Source organism: Ursus arctos, unplaced genomic scaffold (assembly GCF_023065955.2).
Source record: "Ursus arctos isolate Adak ecotype North America unplaced genomic scaffold, UrsArc2.0 scaffold_16, whole genome shotgun sequence".
Lineage (NCBI taxonomy): Eukaryota > Metazoa > Chordata > Mammalia > Carnivora > Ursidae > Ursus > Ursus arctos.
Genome location: NW_026622830.1, coordinates 15708719 through 15727774, shown reverse-complemented (window position 1 = coordinate 15727774; position 19056 = coordinate 15708719). Strand labels below are relative to the sequence as shown.

Below are 19056 nucleotides of genomic sequence, written 5' to 3'. Positions count from 1 at the left end.
GTCGGGCAGGTCGTCCCCGGGAGCTCTCCTGAGCAGGGGGTTCTGACTGCCACCGATTGTGTGGCCAGTGGGTCAAGGAATCAGCCACCAGTGATCATTGCCCCTGTTGCGCCAGATGCCTACACTTGGTCATTTAAAGCCCACACCGTCCCTGCAAAGAAGGTATCAACCCATTTATCTGATACCAAAACTAAGGCTGGGAGGGGTGGGACCTGATGTCATAGCTTTGGGAAGTTGGCAGTGCCTGGATTTTGACCTAGCTCTGTCTGATTCCCAGGCCTATGGTTTACCCTCTAAGTGGTGGAAGGGAAAGGGAAGGAGGACTAAGAACCCTTATGATATTTTATTTAATCTTCACAACAAACTACAAGTTAGGCCCATTTTATAGAAGGAAAAACTGAGGCTTCAAAAGAATAACTTGCTGGAGATCACAGAGCCAGTGGATCTTATAGGTGGCATGTCATTTATATGAGGGACGTGTGTCTAGAAGATACTGTTCGGGGTCGGCTAAGGGTGAAATCAGTCATGTCTGTAATCAGTTATGCAAATTCACGTGTGAGCAGTTACAGCTCGAGATCTGGTAGATTTACATGAGGAGGAGGCTGGGGTGTGTGCGACGTGGGCGGGGCATGAAACAGGTTTCTGGACTGTGACTCATAAGCAGTGGGTCATGCGTGTTGTGTGTTTGGTAAAGTGTTCATGTCCCACTCTGTGTTCTTGGTAGCTTATCACATGCGACTATCCACCTGCTCGTTCTTCTGTGTAGTGGGTCATGTATGTGGCATGCCATGGCTCACCCCGGTGGACCATAGACCTTGTTTAATTCAGTCTAAGATGTCATCTATAGAGATTGAAAAATTGTTATTTTTGTTGCCAGTGAAACTCTGACATGCTAATACGCACATCCCACTTCTGGCGATGGGCGAGTGTGCCTCTTAGAACTGACGAGCCGCCGTGTGTGGAAGTCACATGTGGCCAGCTCGTGAGAGGAGTCGTTGTGTGTGGCCTATCACAGGTGCCAGACAGGTGGCAGGACCTGGGGTCAGCCCTCAGAGGCCCCTCCCAGAGCTGCCCCTCCTTCTCTGTGTTTATGCCTCAATCGGTTCTCCTGCCCTGCTGAGCTCTGTCTTGGCTGCTGGAGCTGGGGTCAGAAGTCCCCGGGTGGGCACGGGAGGAACCTGCCAGTAGTCGGAAGTCTCCTTCGGGCCTTTATCAAAAACTCTAGGTGCACACTGCAGGGTGGGGTGGGGGGTCTCTCTTCCTCCCTCCCTGCGGGTCTTGTCCAACAGACAAATGGGCCAAGATCTCCCCATTTTACAGATGGGGAAGTTGAGGCCCCGAGAGAGATGTGATTGGAACAAAGCATCCAACTAGTGACAGTACTAGCTCCCAAACCTGGGTCTCCTGACGTCAAATCCAGCCTCTCTTCTCCTCCAGGACAATTGCTTCCCTATCTCAGCTCCGGGGGGACGATGGAGAGGGGCAGAACAAGACTACACGGGGCAGAGAAGGGGCTTCTACATAATTGGAAGAATGAGGAGGATGCCTCTGCCCATCCTTGAACACACACCACCTCTCCCACTGATTTGCGCACACAGAAACCCCGCCACTTGTTTACTCATTCACTGATTCCTTCACTCTTTCACTAATTCACCCGCTCCTTCCTTGATTCACTCCACCACTAACTCACCCCGTCGCTACTCGCTCATCAGCTGTCACTAATTCACCCACTCTTACTTCAGCAGACCCCGGAGACAGGCTCCCAGCCTCCCAAGTCTAGGCCCTTCTGCCCTTGCCGGCGCTTTCGACCTCCTGAATTGCGACCTCACCTCCCGGGCTATGTGGGGAGCTCTTGGCAGGGCCTGTGTCGAAGGCCCAGGGGGCTGGAGGACACGACGAGAGAAGGGTGAACGCCCACAGAAGGCAGGCGGGACCAGGTGCAGAATTCGCAGGGCGCCTCGCTCAGAAATCATTAAGAATTTCAGCAACAGCAGAGCATTAAACCAAACACAGGGACCTATGTGTGGGGTCCTGTGCGACTGCTCAGGTGACAGGCCCACGAAGGCCCCTCTGAAGGAGGCGATGGGTGGAGAGAAGAGGGAGATAGAAATGGGATGGGGGGGAGGAGGGATGGGACGCTTGATGGGTGCTGCCCGATACCATCTCCTTTAATACTCAAGCCACCCTGGGAGGTCGATTATGCCTTTTACAGAGGAGGAAACTGAGGCTCCAGGAAGAGAATCATTTACCCAAAGTCATGATTGGCAGGGGGTAGGCGCCTGATAATCCAGGTCTGTGGGGCTGCGAGCCTCGTCTCTGGCTGTTGGAGGTGGGGCGGGGGAAGGAAGCAGGAGGAGGTGAGGGCACTGGGAGATGTTGTCTGGCGGGGCCTGAGCCGCTGGGGTGCTGTGGGTGCTGGTGGTGGGCACTGGGGGGTCGTGGGGAGCAGGAGAGGAGAACCCAAGGTGAGTCCATGCTGCTCCCCAGGGAGGTGGGCAACTGGAAGGGAGTTCCCAGAAGGAGGATCTAGAAGATTGGTGTCTGGGGCCTGGGATTTAGGCCTTTAATTCATGTGCCACAAGGCAGCTTTATCTCCTCGAGAGCACTGAGGGTAGAAGTCAATGATTTGGGAAGTTACTGAATCAGGGCATCTTGGAGGTGGGCTGTCAGCGTCTCAGCATATCAGTTAGAATGCCTGACTTGGGCCAACAGTGACTTGGGGGGGGTGGCTGAGTCGGGTCTAATGAGTGCCGACGAGTTAGCGTGCCCGTCTTAACAGAAATCCGTAGCTGTATATCGGGGAGTTAGGGCCCCAACTGTTGTAATAGCACCCCGGTGTCCACCAGAAACCAGCAAACAGCCAAATCCCTGCAGCCCCGCCCAGCCTATCCACCAGTGGGGGAGCCGATTAACCATTAACCCCCACCCCTCCCCGGCAGAGCCTCCACCCCTCCTCAGGGGCTAGGCCGAGACTCCTGGCAGATCCTCCCAGAGGACGGTTTGAAACGCAGGAAGGCAGAGAGGGCCCCTGGGAGGAGGCAGTGGGAGGGCGGAGGGAGGGGGCCGGGGCTCTGCCCGGAGCCTTCGGGGTGGGCATCCTGGGCAGGGCGAGTGGTCGCGGTGTGGAAGGGGAGGATGCGCCTTTCCAAAACCCTCGTCGACATGGATATGGCTGACTACAGTGCCGCGCTGGACCCAGCCTACACCACCCTCGAGTTCGAGAATGTGCAGGTGTTGGCGATGGGCAATGGTAGGTGGGAGCAGGTGTGCCCGGGCGTGCTGCTGGGGAGCGGGTCTGTGGCACTCGATGCCGGACTGGGAGGAGGATGATAGAGAACGGCAGGTCGGGCCTAGAGGTCAGTACGGGTGTTGTCAGGTGAGACAGGTGTGCCCAGGTACAGCGACCAGAGGCATTCTGGGTGAGGGGAGGCCTGCGTGGGCAACGCTCCAGCAAAAGTAGATCCCAGGCGGTCCTGTCTGGCCCGTCTGGTCCCTGTTACCTCAAGGCGCTCTCTGCTCAGCGCGTCACTGGGAGTGGCGACATGATGGTGACCTCCCCCTTGGTGTCCAGCTCCCATAGTTGGGCCCGACTAGGCCCCTTCTTGAGCCCTTCGGCTTAGGTCCGGAGAGGTAGAAAGGTATGCTGGAGATGCTGGATGGAGGCACCGCCGGGTGTCTTTGGGACTTTCCTGGGGTGAACGCCCCACTTAAGAAAAAAAAAAATGGAGTCCTTAGGGAAGTTTTGCTCAATGAGATGCCAGTCAGCGGTGGGTGCTGTGGTGTGCTCGTGGCCTCGTCTGGGTGTGCGCGCGCGAGTTTCCGTGCACTCGTGGGTGGGTGGGTGGGTGGTGTGCTGTGTTGGCAAACGTGGATGTGCCTCCGGGAATCCATTTGCATATTGGTGTTCGTTTGTCTGTGTGTCTGCTCTGTCCGTCTCCATTTGTATTTGATGACTGCGTCTGCGTTGGCTGGTGTCTGTCTTGCTTGTGTCCGGAAGCGCGGCGAGCGTGTGTCCGTTTATCTGTGGATGTTCGCACACAGGCGCTGTGGATGCGCATCTGTGAGTGTGCCCTGTGCTTTCTGGACGTATGTCCTCTCTGGGCATGCTGTCTTGTGGCCCCGTGTGCCCTGCTCCTGTCCGGGTGCACGTTCCTGGACTGGGGACTGAGCGGTACTCTCTGCTAAGCTGGATTCTGCAGGGGGTTGATCCTGACGTTTGCCGAAGGAGATTCACCTCAGCTCCACGTCCGTTTCTCTCTGAGCAGATTTTGTTCCCCACGTGTGTCTCTCCCCAGGTTTATATATTTGTTCCCACATCGCCAAGAGCACGTCTGAAGCTGGGGTGGGAGGTTCTCCTCCCCAAGGTGGTGGGGGAAGGGAGGAAGCCTAGAAGCCAGGACGCTTCTAGAGGAGAAAGGCCCTAGGCCAGCCTCCAATAAGATGTGTGGCAGGTGACTGAGGTCAGCCTGCCCCCTGCCTTCCTTCCATGGCTCTGCGGCTGCAGCCAGGGTCTGTAACGCTTGCGGTCAGTTCGGCTTAGTCAGAAAGACGTGACCGCCATGCCCTTGCTCAGCCTCACCAGCTGCTCCCCTGCCCCCGCCGTCCGCTCACTGTGCGACCTTGGGCCGGTCATGTCCCCTTGCTTGGCCTCTCTAGCTTCTGCAGAATGGGTTTAATCATCTCAGGCCTGCTGGCCGGCCGGCCTTGAGGAGTGTCCATGTCAGGGAGTTGAGGGGAAAATCACAGCAAATGGTAAATAAGAAGCTTCTGCACTAGGCAGGGTGTCGTGCGACCCTGCGGGGACATTATGTGCTGTCACCCTTCTGGCCACTGCCCAGCCCGAGACTACTCCCTGGGGCCAGCCCCATCACCCCCTCAGCGCCTGCACCTCCCAGGGGCCCTGTGTGCCTGGGGTGGAGGCCGCCACTGCATGTCCCATGGAGAGCACGGCCTCCGGCTCAGGAGCCAGAAAGACCTGGGCTGACGTTCTGCAGAGATGCTTTCTGCCCGTGCGAACTCCACAAGCTGTCTTCCTCTCTGAGCTTCTGCTTCCGCATCTGTCAAATGGGAGTACCTGAGAGCACCTGCTTCCCGGAGCTAACCGGAGGATTAAGTCAGAAGAGGCCCCCGGTGCTCAGCTCTGGTCCTCGCCCCACATGGGTCGCCCCGAGAACACCAGGCACCCGTAAGAGAGGCCTGCGGTCTCCCCTGGAGTTTGAAAGGGTGTGAGTGTTGGGATTACATTTTACATACTTCCCAAGCTGTTGGCCCCGGAGCTCCCCGGAGAGCCCCTCACCTGTCTCCCACCCCTGATTTGGAAGCAACAGCAACAGCGGGTCTTTGTTTACCAGAGGCCCCAGCAGACGCCCCAGCAAGGGCAGCCCAGGCCAGAGTCATCCAGCACGCCTGGGCTGTAAGCCTGGCTCCTCCCCTTACCAGGAGTGGGATGACTCTGGGCAAGTCCCCCATCCTCTCTGAGCCTTGGTGTTCTCACCTGGAGAATGGAGCCTGTCTGCTGAATGCAGCGGTGAGGTGATACCCTCACCGGCACCCAGGCCCTTCCACGCAGGAGGGAGGGACCCCTGCCCCCAGCCCCCACCTGAACGGCCAGGAGTTGTGGGGTCATCTCTCCCCAGGGGTCGAGGGAAGTGAGGCTGGAGGAGAAAGGGCACCAACATGGCTTAACAATTATCCCCACCTCCGGGAATAATTCACCAAGTGGAGGGGGCCGAGCTCTGGGTACCGTCAGGAATCTAGGCGATGTCAGCCCGGCGACAGTGGAGATGAGACGTCCGCCTGAGCAACGGTGTCCGCTTAGGCCTGAAGGCTGGACGTCATCTGCTCCAGGAGTTTGATTCTGCAGAAAAGTTTGTCCTTCACAGATGCTGATACAGTGCTTTTATGTCCCAAGCATGTCCCCTCCATTGATTCACTGCCTCCTCCGAGCAGTCTTAGGGAACTATGATGCTCCCTGTTTCCCACGCAGGGAAACAAAGACACGGAGGAGAAACTCAGGCGGCCAGCGTCACACGGCTGAGAAGTAGGCGAGCTCAGACTTAAGCTTGGCAGGCAGGCTACGGCGTGCCGTTAACGGCAGCACGCTGCCCCTCTCCAGTTCTCAGTGGGTCGTTCCCTAGGAGTTCAGTGTCAGATGCAGGGTATCCATGGAAACACATGTGCGTATGACTGTGTGGTGTGCCTATGCATGCATTTTTCTGGGGAGATGGTCCCTGGTTTCTCATCATCTCCAAGAGGTCTATCCTTGATGGAAGATCTGCTCACACTGGGATGGTTCAGCTACTGAAATTAGAAAAAAAAAATTGCAGACAACCAGAACAGTTGAATCACTGCCTCTTACAGTTAGGGATACTGAGGCCCAGGGGGACTTGAAGGGAGGAAAAGGAACTCGCCCAAGGTCACAGGTGAGTTAGTGGCAGCATCAGCAGTAGCACCCAAGGACCCCACACACCCCATCCAAGGTCTCGGCCGCCTGTCTCTTATCCCCCTTCTCAGACTTACGTAGATGCTAGAGCTTTTGCCCCTGAGACAGGTGGTATTTGAAAGATGCCCAGAACCTTGCCATGACCTCCCAAGAGGACGGACAAATGGGCCACTGTCCTTGGTGCATGTGTTCCCGTTCCCTGGAAGAGTTTGTGAGGCCTCTGGATACCACTGAGAAACGAGGGACAGGACCCGAGCAGGTTCTGAGCAGATGCTGGGGGCATATTTGTCCCTTCCACAGTCCCCTCTGTCCAGGCAGTCAGGGTCCGTAAGGGGCAGATGCATCATAGGGGGGTGATCAAGGTTTCATTACTTCCCAGAAAAAGCTGGGCCTACCAGTCTCCCCCGTGGAGTCGCAGACGCTCACGAATGACTCTGTGAAGTCATTGTCACAACCATCCCTAAGTAACAGATGCAAAACAGGACTTTCGAAATGCCAAGGGACTTGCCCAAGGTCACTGACCGAATGAGAAGAGCCCATGGGTCTGGATGAGGCTGAAGCCCTGGGGGGCAGATCCCCACAATGCTTGTGTTGGTTCCTGTACCTAAGCCACCAGGGGAGCAGGGCCCCTCCTGAGTCCTCACTCTTGTCTCCTCTGGTGCAGACACATCCCCATCAGAAGGTGCCAACCTCAACGCACCCAACAGCCTGGGTGTCAGCGCCCTGTGCGCCATCTGTGGGGACCGGGCCACAGGGAAACACTACGGTGCCTCGAGCTGTGACGGTTGCAAGGGCTTCTTCCGGAGGAGCGTGAGAAAGAACCACATGTACTCCTGCAGGTGAGGAGCCCCTGCTTGAGCCTTGATTTCTCTAGCTGGGAAATGGGTACACTTGGGCTAATGATGTTCCGCAGAGTCTGTCTGCTCCCTGACTAGGTCCCAGAGGCATCTGCCTTGTGAGGCCTTTAAGCTTCCCCTGGTTTCTTAGGCCTCGGGGATCCAGATGGGCACATCCATTCTAGGAACCTCACTCACTAATCATATAGCTACTAGCTGCCCTTTACTGAGCACTTAATAAATGCTGGACATGCTGAGTCTGTATATGTATTTAACGGGCCCTACAAGCCCATCGTTACTTTTCCTGTTTAGCAAATGAGGATCCATGAGACTTGGGATCAAGCCTCCTCGGAGGCCTCAGAGGATGGGGCCCATCCCCCAACAGGGTGCTCTCCCTGGGGCTAATAGAGGATTGGCCCCAGGCCTTTCTACTGCCCCCCCCTCCCCGGGGCTTCCCAAGGCCTTGGGAATCCTTCCTTCGAAAGCACCTCCCATTCTGAGTAACAACAATAATAAAATCATAGCATTCGGTTATGATGGGTTGCCATTTGCATATGCTGTACCAAGTCCTATCCACATATTTTCTCATTTCCACCTGTCAACACGCCTCAGACATGGTTGCTATGATTCTTCCCATTTTCTAGAAGAGGAAGCTGTGGCTTGGAGAGGGCCAGGAATCTGTCCAAGGTCATCCAGCTTGAATCAGGGCTCCACCCCTCACCACCGTGGGGCACTGCTTCTGCTTAAGTGGGTCACTTGGGCGGACCCAGTATTGAGCCTGAGCCATCACCAGGAGCTCCTGCCAGGGGCTCTGGACTTCCCTAGAATGTGGTATAGAGAGAGCAGTGCCCCGGGTCCTCAAGGGGCTAGAGTTTCCAACTCAGTTCTGCCATCAGGCTGAGTGATCCCGGGCTACGTGTCCCCTCTCCAAGCCTCAGCAGGACAGGGCTGGATTCCTAGAGAGTCCACAGGGCCTTTCTCGTGGTTAGCATAACTCCTGTGATGAAGGCAGGGAGGCTGGGAGTCAAGGCCGGGATGGCCTCGGGATGGGAAGGCTGTCCCTTCTGCACCCAACCGTCCGAGCCCTCCCCAGATTCAGTCGGCAGTGCGTGGTGGACAAAGACAAGAGGAACCAGTGCCGCTACTGCAGGCTGAAGAAGTGCTTCCGCGCCGGCATGAAGAAGGAAGGTGAGCCTCGCGCCCCCCTTCCTCCCCACTGCCCCACCCGCACCCCACGGTCCAGGACAGTCATTTACAACTGCAGCCACACTTTATGACTCGGTGACAGGCCCCAGGGTGAATGGCTAATGGCTGAGACGAGGGAGGGCCTGGCAATCTGGTCACAGGGCGGGGCTGGGCTTGGTCTTGAGAAAGAGATAAGCTCTCATTCTGGGCTACTCAGGTTCCCAGCCGTCGCCACCCCCTACCTGCCCCACGGCCACGGGCAGCCCAGTTGGGCGTTTTCTCTTAATCTGCTGTTGCAAACAGGAAGAGACCAGAGAATGTCCGTGTGCCGGCCACCTAGACTCAGCAAAGGTGGACGGTGAGGGGGGGGTCTCTCTTCCTGAGCTTCCTGTCCCAGGGATGAGTGCCCGCCCCCATTCCTTAGTCTTCACTCTTGAGTATCGGGTGACCCAAAGTTGTCACGTTCTCCAGAGTGGGAACAAGGCATCAGACTTGCCCTGGGTGGAGGTGGAGGGGAAGATTTATAGAGTTCTCTCCAGGTTTCCTGAAACCAGCAGATGCCAGCCGTTGGGCTGGGCTTTTCTACAAGTGACGTGGTGCCCTATGTGGCTGGCACTATTGTCATTCCCCCTTTCCCTGGATGAGGGGACTGAGGCCCAGAATGGTTCAGCAACTTGCCTGAGGCCCCCCAGCTGCTCAGTGCAAGACCTGAGGTTTGCACCCAGTGCTTCAGACTAGAGCTGGGTGCTATCTGGTGATACCTCGACACTGCCTCCTTTATGACCTCCAGACCTCAGGGACATTTATAATTTTTGCAGCCCAAGCTCAGGAAGCAAAACTCCTTTAACTACTCCATCTCCTTCTCCCCTCCGCTCACCTTCCCCCGCTCTGGCACCAGAGCCTCGCTCCTTGCCCACAGCTTTTTCACACCAGCCCGGCCCTAGGTCTAGTCCTGTACACACACCCCACCCCCACATACCCCACCCCAGGACAGGAACTGGGGACCAGCCTGCCCGAGCGACTGCAAAGGAGGGGCAACTCCCCCCTACCCTGTCTCTGCCTCGGAGCCCCTCATCCCCCTGTCCCTTCCCTAGGAAGTGTGTCTGCGTGCCATCCCTGAAGGGCCCTGCTTTGAGATCATGAGTCCTTTCGGGGACTTGGGCCTGCTGACACCTATGCGGCACTGGGTGGGTTCACTTCGGAGACATTTCTCCTGGACTCCGGTTTTCCCGTCTGTAAAATGATAATGATGCCTTCCAGCTCTGGGAGTCCGGCTACCCACTCACGGATCTACCTGCCCCCTGGGGGCATGTGTGTTTGTTCCCTGGTCCTCCACTGGAGCTGCTAAGGAGGCAGCAGACTCGTATCCTGGCTCCTGGAAGGGAGGGAGAACCCCAGGCCATTCTGCCTTAGCGTGGCCTCAAAAATAGCCTGAGCTGCTTGGCTTAAGGAAGGAGGCTTTAGGCCAGGAGGATGGGAACATCGGCTGGTGGCAAGCGAGTGTGAGCTAGTCCGTGTTGGTACCGATTTGCAAGCCTCGGTTAACTGGAAGATTGTGACACCTGCAGTCGTGTGCTTGCTCAGAGAATAGGCCGGCGGGCATGGTGTTTGGTCCTCACGGCAGTCAAGCTCTGGGAAGAAAGAGTATTACCAGTTCTACCAAAGTCTTGTAGTCCCGACACCCCTCGTCAGCCTGGTGGGAAGTCCCCAAAGCCAGGAGAGATTCTCGGTGGAAACCTCCGTGATCAGGAGAGTTGGGACAGGTTTTCATTTCTCTTCTCTGATAGCCTTAGGATTCAGGAATTGAAACCCAGAAGTGGTCCCTGACCACAGGAAGGCCTGCGCTGCCAACAGGATTTATGGACTGGCCCATAGGCGAGGTCACCAAATCGACCCCCTCCCTACTTTACAGATGGGGAAATTCAAGCCAGACAGGTGACATGATCGGGTGGAGTCAGGCTCCCCTGAGCTGGGCACATGCTGAGCTCCCTGGACTGAAACTGGGAGGGCTCAGCCTGGGGACGTCGTCTCCGGTCTAGAGTCCTGAAACTTCCTCTTGACCGCAGGGAAGGGCTCCAGATTCCACAGGCCAGAAGTGGGTTCCCTGAAGGGACAAAGACTCTGGGGAGAAAGCTGGCGGTCAGTGGGCCCAACAGTAGGTCTCGAATTCTGTCCTATAACCTGAGACAATGCCTACCTGGGGCTTGGCTGGCAGACCCAGGACAAGTGCCCAACCCCTGCACGAAGCCCACCCAGGAAGCCGGGCCGGGGGTGCAGCAGGTACAGGCTAGCGGTGGGCCAGGGGCGGTCTGATGGGCCCTTCCTCAGAACCCCGGCCCAGCCCCCCATAGGCCCCATCCAGGGGTTCTCTGGGAAGACAGGCTCATCTTCCTCTCTGCCTCTGGCCGGGTCGGTTAATATTCAATAGAAGTTACATTAGGTCCCCGACCCTGCTAATACTGAGCAAACATTTGGAAAACATCATTCCGTGACTGAGCTCGCGCTGGGCACTGATAACACCGGCTAACCTTGGGGAGCCCAATCCGCAGCTGCTGACAGCAGCCCTTTTATTGGGCCCGCCTCCACTCGGCGCCCTGGTGGGTGCGGGCGCTGGCAGCCGGGAGGGGTGTCGGCGGGCAGGGCCGCCACGTGTGCAGGGGAGCGGCCCTGGGGCCGGCCCTGGCCTGGGCCGTGGGTCTCAGGAGAGATTTCTGACCTGGCGATGGCCGTCATATCCCGCTCACGCTGGGGCTCGGTTTACACTGTCTGGCTTTCATTCTCTGATTTCAACGATGTGTGAAATCAGGAGAGAGGTAAATGGCTGCACGTGGACGTTCCATTGAGAAATAGGGCCCGCCTAGGAATCAGAGTTCTTTCAGTCACTCAACAAACATTTCTTGAGCCCCTACTGTGCGCCAAGCTCCATGCTAGCTGCTGGGGCTACAGCAGTGAACGGGCACGGAGTTCTAGCTTTCTGGAGCTTTCCTCCCCATCGAGAGACAGAGAGTAGAGGAATGAACAAGCGATTCTATAATAAGGGCCCCCGAGGGGAGGAAAGCAGGAGAATAAAGGGCAGAGCCTGAGGGAGGGAATGCCGCATCAGACAGGGTGGTCAGACCAAGTGTCTCTGGGAAGGTGACGTTTGCGCGGAGCCAGGAGCCAAGCACAGAGGCAGCTAAGCTGTGGGGGAAGCAAGTTCCAGGCAGTGGGCAGCAGCAGTTGGGCGGGCAGGGTGGGATCGGAGAGGAGGGGCCACGGTGAGGGCTTCACTTGCATGAGATGGGGAGTCACCGCTTTTTAGCAGCGGGGGGATGTGACTGAGTTCCGTTGTAGCAGATCCCGTTGTCCTCGAAGAGGTGCCCAGACGGTCAGGGCGAGGCCAGAAGCCAAGAGACCAGTGAGGAGAGCCTGAGCTGCTCCTGGGAAGAGGCAGCAGGGCCCAGGCCAGAGTGGAGGGTTCTGGACGGCATGTGGGCGTGAGCAGAGGTGGCCCATGAGAGAAAAAGAGATGGACAAGCTTATAGATGGGGAAACGGAGGCCCTGAGAGAGGATGTGATTCGTACCAGCATGCAGAGAGTAAGTGGCAGGTTCCAGATGGGCACCCGGGTCTCCTGCCGCCTCGCCGTCTCTCCTGCCAGCTTCAGCAAAGCCTCGTTCCACAGTGAGGCCTCTTGGACTCCAGGGGATGGCGCCAGAGCTGCGGAAGGTCCATCTTGTATCTTAGGCCAGGACTGACACAGATGGGGAGGCTCAGGGGGGTGTGGGGCCCTAGCAGATGGAGGCCCCGGGCTCTGAGTTCCTGGAGGTGAACCCAGAGGTGGGGCAGGAGGGAGCCAGGGCTTGTCCGTGCTCTCTCTGAGAGGGTTAGCCTCCTGCCGATGGATGGGACTGTCGGGGCAGGTGGGGATCTCCAGGTCACCTTTCCCTGGGCCTTCTGTCTCGGTGTTCAGGGATGCCTGGGCCGTCTCCATGTCACCCAGAGCCAGTCATTTTCCTTATTTTACACACTGTCATCTGGAACAAAAGGGGCCCTTTCCAAAACAGAGCTTAAAAACCTCTAGACAGCTCCTCTTCAATACCCAAGACCCATCTCCAGCCCTCTGCCCAGGTGCCACTGTGTTGCCTCCCTCCAGGGACGAGTGGGTCACTCCCGCCGCACCCCACTGTGTTGGGGGCAGTTCTGGGGCTTCGAATGTTCTTCCACACGCTGGGCTGGAATCCATCTCCCCTCATTCCCATGTGCTTACCCAGGCTCTGCCCCTCGGATGCCCCCTCCTCCTCCCACCTCCAACCGTGTTTCCTTTACTGCAGGTCAGCCCTGCAGTATCTCCTTGTGGGTCAGACTCTCTCCCCTCACACCTCGTCAGCTCCTCAGCAGTCAGGGTCCCGCCCTCCCCTCCGTCCCATCCCTGCCCCCCCTCCTCACCTCTCTCTGCCTCCTCACAGCTGTGCAGAATGAGCGGGACCGGATCAGCACTCGCCGGTCGAGCTATGAGGACAGCAGCCTGCCCTCCATCAATGCGTTGCTGCAGGCCGAGGTCCTGTCCCAGCAGGTATCAGGGTGACCCTCTGCCCCCTGGCGATCCCCCACACCAAAGAGGAGTCTCGCCGCCATCCCTGTCCTCCCTGGAGCAACAGCTGGAAGGGCCCTGGGATATCACAGAGGGGAAACTGAGCCAGTTCAGTAGCAAAGACCGAACCCGAGCCCAGGTCTGACACTCTGTGGCACTTTCTAGTTCATCCTTTTGCATGCATTCTGCGGGCCAGGCAGAGTTGGCTTTCGCGGAGGGCCTGGGATCAGGTTAGCCCTAAGAGAACAGATTAGTAGACAAGTAGACAGATTAGCAAACTGGGGCTCAGCCCAGCCCTTGCTGTGTGACCTTGAGCAAGTAGCAGCACCTCTCTGGGTTGTGGTTTTTTTCACCTGTCAGATCAGAAGGATGATTTTAGCCCTGCTTCTCCTATAGGGCTGAGGGGTTCCTTGGGGTTCCTCCTATAGCTGGCAGAGGAGGAAGTGGGGGGCAGACAGCTGGTAGAGGCCCAGGGAGAGCCCTCCTTCCTTCCTCATATCTGCCTTCTTCAGCATCCTTCCTTCTCTTCATTTGCCCCCGGACTTCCTCCTGAGCTGAGAGGCGTCCACAGTCCGTCTCCCCTTTTCTAGACAGGGAAACTCTCTCGGGGTGGGGGGGGGGAGGGGGGCTGGCTCTCTGCGCAGGGGGCAGAGATTGTAGGGAGGGCCTGGCCATCCCCAGTGTTGTCCTTCACGCCCCCCAGATCACCTCCCCCGTCTCTGGGATCAACGGAGACATTCGGGCGAAAAAGATCGCCAGCATCGGAGACGTGTGCGAGTCCATGAAGGAGCAGCTGCTGGTGCTCGTGGAGTGGGCCAAGTACATTCCTGCTTTCTGCGAGCTCCCTCTGGACGACCAGGTGAGAGCAGATACTACGGGCAGTGGGGACACTGGGACGGTGGGTCCTGCTGGCAACCTGGGATATAGCCGTGGATTCATGTGATTCTAACAAAACACACATGGTGTTCCTGTGTGCCCAGAGCTGTTTAAATCACTATACAAATCTTAACTCATTTAATCCATCTGGCAGCACTATGAGTTAGGTACTATTATCATTCCCATCTTATAGGTGATGCAGTTGGGGCACAGAGAGGTTAAGTAACTTGCTCAAGGTCACACAGCTGGTATCCAGCACAGCTGGGATTAGAACACTGTGCATGCAAGTGTACTTTGGTAGGCAAGCTCTGAAGTCCAGGCTCCTAGCCCTGCACTCCTGCACCAGACGGCTCTCCTGGGGGATTTGGACAGGGCCCCAGAGCCAGGGATCATGAGAGTTGAGCTTGAGGCCTGGCCCTGAGACTGGTGCTCTGTGTCATCTTGGACAAATTGTTTCATCTCTCTGGGCCTCAGTTTTCTTATCTGTAAAGTGGGAATTATAATACCTCTTTCAGAAAGAATTAAGGACATTTAAAATGCATAAATCATGTAATGAAACACCTACATTGTGGCCGAGGCCATAGCTGGCCTCCCTAAATGTCACTTTCATTCTTGTATCCCACTGAGATGGTTTAACTCAGTGTTCTATTTCCCCAAGTACCTTCTTTGGAATACCAAAACTGTCCTGGGGGGGTGGGGGAAGGAAGAGGCTGGGGTGGTGGGGGTGCACGTCTGAGGACAGATGAGTTTCTGAGGCCCTGCAAATGATCACTCCTGACCAGGCACCTTCTAGGCCTCTCCTGTGTGGGAAAGGGTTGCTACACCGGGTCACCTTCTCAGCTCTGAGAGAAGCTCGGACAGCGCCCCAGACGCCTGTTCCTGGTGCATTTGCTTCTCTGTTTTGCACATTTGTACAACACACTGGCAATGTATGTTAGTCTTGGAAGGTTTCTGAGAAGTCCTTCAGGCAAGGAAGCTGCTTGAAGTTTGTGGGACCCAGGGCTTCTCAAACTCCCTTAAGGCCCAGACTCTCTTGGAATACCTGGTAACATCCTCTGGTGGGATACACTGTGGAAACACTGGTTTGGCTGGTGCTCACCCTCACACTGGGGCCTGGATTAGATGCCCTGTCTCATGGATCCCTCCCTGCTTTGGGAGGGATGACAGGCCAGGGGTCCTGGCCAAGCTGCCCCTGCCTTTTCCCCTGCTCCTTGTGTGCTGGCCCTGGTCCCCTCTGCTGGAGAGTCTGTATTAATGTTTAATCCCTTCTGCTCCTTCCCAGGGGCTCAGCAGGGCAACAAGATACCCCCAAGCTGAGCAATTGTTAACCTCGATTTCCCACCTAAACCTCCCTGGCTGGGGCTCAGAGCATTCTTAGAGAGCAGTGATGGGTGGCCAGCAACACAGGACAATCATTAACACCCCCCACCCTGCTTGCCCATCCCCCGAATAGCCACCATGTCAGGAGGGTTCCCAGCTCCCCATTCATTGTGTGTAAGGAGCCCAGCTTGTCCAAGAGGGTTGGGACACACCTGGCAGAATTAGGGGACACTGTCCTCCAAAGGACACCCCAAATCCATCGACATTGCACCAGGAACCACTTTCCAAGTTTGTTCGCTTCTCGATTTGTTTTGGACATCAACCCACTGAAACCTAGGAGGCTGGGTAGCATTGAATAAAGGGGCGGAGGTCTAGAGAGGGAAAGGAATCTAGATGCCCCAGGTGGCAGAGCGAGGCAGCCACAGGGCTGGGATTTGCTGCCGGGGCTTCTGCCCTGGGTTTGAGAGCCACCGGAGTCAGTGACGAATGCCCTCCACAGTGCCTGGTGATGGCAAGTACTCAGTAATAAGCATCCGGGGCCTCCCTTGTCCCGGTCATGGGAAGTGGCCTATGGCCTGCAAAGCTGTTTGCCGTTCTCCTCTCTCTCGTCATCCTTACAGGATGTAACCCTGGGAGGATAGATGAAGAAGGGCAGGTGGCTGCTAGACCTGGGGAGGGAGTTAACGAGTTTGCCCATTCATTCATTCATTCATTCAACCATTCCTTCCTTCATTCAGATAAATATTTATTGAATGTTTACTATGTGCCAGCTGCCTTCCATGCCCTAGACGATGTCGCCTCCTTAGAGTGACTTTCTCTGACCTCCCCATCTAATGCAGCCCCTCTTGTCCCATCGCTCTTTATCACATGGCTCTCACCCCCTCCCTCCCTGTCATCCTTCCTTCCTAAGAAGTTGGGCACTTAACATTTGATGACTGAAAGAATGAACAATCGAATGAATGAACAAAGCATTTTTAATTCCTAGCTTAGCCTGCTAAAAAAGCTCCAGAATTCCCCAGCTCAACCTTGCAGACAAGATCCTTGAGGCTACCAGCTGGCTACTACTTTCACCAGCTGCTTTGTTTGCCATCCTTTGGGCCCAGGGCAAGCCCCAAAGCCGATGGCTCGGAAAGGACAGACAGTGTCCTCCTGGCTGGGTCCCTGCCTCGGACTTCAGGCTGCCAAAGCTGCTCTGTCTTCTCTGCGGGGAAGGAATGTGTCAAGCTCATCCCCTGCCAAAGACCAGCGCTCACACCTTGGCCTTGGGAACCCATATCCATGTCCAGCCTCTTGGAACTCACTCTCAGAACCCTAGAATCTTATAATGTCAAGTGAGCAGGTGTCCTGGAGACCTTCCAGAACAGTGATTTCCCAAACACAAGTGCACATCAGAATCAACTGGGGAGCTTGTTGAATGCAGATCCTTGGGCTCACTCCCGTACGTATAGACGTGGAATCTCTGGGAGTAGGGCCTAAGAATCTGCATTTTATTAAGTACTCTTCATAATCTTCTGCAGCTGGTTCATGGGTAGGAATTCAGGACCCACAGTTTCAGAACTTTTGGCTCATAGACCCTCTTGAGAGTCTGATGAAAGGCATTGTATCTCTGCTGAAACACACACACACACACACACACACACACACAGAATGGTGTTAAGTTTCATCAGGCCCAGAAATGAGGCCCAGAGGGAAGAGGCCGCTTTGCTTGCCCAAGAACGCAGCAGTTCAAAGATAGAGTCAGCATTTGGCTTCGCAGCTCTGAGTGCTCGTACTTTCCCCTTCCAGGTTAGCTGCATCTTTTCCAGGTTTTATCGGTTTGGGCAGGGAGGCAGCAGTTTTCTGATGCCCATTTTATAGTTCAGGCAGGTAAAGGCAAGGGAAGCATTAAGCCGACTTGCCCAGGGTCACTGAGTTGGCTAGGAGCAACTTCCCTGGGGGTACAGACACCTTCCCAGGGGTGCAGCTGCCAGACACCATCCCTTCTGTCTTCCAGGTGGCCCTGCTCAGAGCGCATGCTGGTGAGCACCTGCTGCTCGGAGCCACCAAGCGATCCATGGTGTTCAAGGACGTTCTGCTTCTAGGTACGGAGGCTGCCTGCCCCAGCTGGGGCTCCGCAGAGGGCATGCCCGGGGTGGAATGCACCCAGGCATGGGAGAGTTCCAAGATGGCATGCAGAGGCGAGGGAGAAAGATCAAGAAGGTCCTTTTCCCAGTGTTCCCAACTGGGTCCTCCACTCAGATGCGAAGAAATGTGGGTGCAAGGAATGGAAGTTCTCCAGCATTAAAGTTAGAGCACAGCGGGGTTATCCGTGGAACTGCCCGGGCACTCTGATGTAGCTTCTAGAGCAGGAGCAAGAGGCCTCCAGGAATGTCACGAGCCCCCGGCCTATGTCACTTAGGCTTCCATGGCATGTTTATGTATTATTTTAAATGTTTTTATACATCACACCATGGGCCAGATACTAGTCTGAGTACTTTGCAAACATTCCTTTCTTAATACAACAACCCTCTGAGGTATACCAGCTCTATTATTTATCCCCATTTTACAGATGAAAAAACTGAGGCACAGAGAGTAATTTATCCAAATATATGTGGTTAGTTAGCGGTAGAACTGGGTTTCAACCCCAGGCAGTCTAGTTCTAGAATCTAGGCCCTTAACCTTGATGCACTGGTGCCTCCCAAGTGGCCCTTGAATGTCACTGGTCTTACGGGTCATATTGGAGAACGGAGTGTGGGTGATGTGAAAGGCTCCTAGAAAGCCAGGCTCCAGATCCACTCCAATGACTTCAAGTAACTCATTCCTTTCATCTGGGCCTCCATTTCCTCATCTGTAAAATGGGCATGACAATCCCCATGGGGACCTCTCCCGTGGGCACCAGTTACATTGCACCTGCAAAGGGCAAGGCCTGTCCAAAGCTGGGGAGAAGGGTATACCCAAGGTGGCGTCCTCATCCCCTCTCCTTCCCAACCCACCCAGGCAATGACTACATCGTCCCTCGGCACTGCCCAGAGCTGGCAGAGATGAGTCGGGTGTCCATGCGCATCCTCGACGAGCTGGTGCTGCCCTTTCAGGAGCTACAGATTGACGATAACGAGTACGCCTGCCTCAAAGCCATCATCTTCTTTGACCCAGGTACAGTCCATGCCCCCCGCCCACCCCCGAGGCTCCAGACCCTCTGTCAGACTTCTACTGGGTTATGTCACCTGCATTCACAGCCTCACTCTCCAGTACAATAACTGGCCGAGGCCGTTTGCATGAGCTGTTTAACAGACGAGGAAGACCCGGGTTCAAAGGGATGGTGTGACTTGACGAGACACACGAACTCCAGAGGCTTTGTTCTGTTCTTCCCCCCTTTCCCTTCTGTCCCCTCCTCCCTCCTTCCTCTCCTGACCTCCTCCTATCTTCCTTCTTTTCTTTCCTTTCATCTTTTCTTCTTTCGCTCAAAAATTTTTATCAGAACAATATCTGCACATACTTAAAATGTACCCCACTGTCCCTGCCAAAGCCTACTCTCCTGGGGGAACCATTTCTGAGTCTTTTAACTGTTTCTTCTGGCTCTAAATAAAATGCTAAGCCTTCTCTTTCTTGAGTTAGCATTTTCGATCGTATTTTTCCTCCTGCCCTGGTTGAAGGTTTCACTTTCTCTGTCACCGCTCCCAGATTTTCTCTCCCATCTTCTTCCTGCATTTTCACTGCAATTTTAGTGTCTCTACTGATTGTCTTTATATGCTGTTGCCTCTCCTCTCTCCGTCCCATCTACTGCCTTTCTACCTGTGTTTTTACAGGATGCCTTTGTAGTTACGTCTTTATGCAAAGCCTGATTTC

At 55.7% G+C, this 19056-nt stretch overlaps 1 protein-coding gene across 10 annotated transcripts in view; it reads left to right on the top strand.

The window, feature by feature from the left end:
• Window positions 1-19056, top strand: part of HNF4A (hepatocyte nuclear factor 4 alpha) — a 58700-nt gene that overhangs the window by 30568 nt on the left and 9076 nt on the right. For 3 of the 10 annotated variants that reach the window (XM_044385838.2, XM_044385836.2, XM_044385834.2), the window contains exons 1-7: window positions 2005-2047; window positions 7107-7281; window positions 8372-8466; window positions 12911-13017; window positions 13739-13894; window positions 17225-17312; window positions 18208-18363. In XM_044385838.2, coding sequence (XP_044241773.1) covers window positions 2020-2047; window positions 7107-7281; window positions 8372-8466; window positions 12911-13017; window positions 13739-13894; window positions 17225-17312; window positions 18208-18363 — 805 coding nt within the window. In that variant the 5' untranslated portion in view covers window positions 2005-2019. Of the gene's footprint in view, window positions 1-1976; window positions 2048-2969; window positions 3251-7106; window positions 7282-8371; window positions 8467-12910; window positions 13018-13738; window positions 13895-17224; window positions 17313-18207; window positions 18364-19056 lie in introns of those variants that run through there. The other 7 variants (XM_048222147.2, XM_048222148.2, XM_044385840.3 and 4 more) reach the window with 5 other exon arrangements.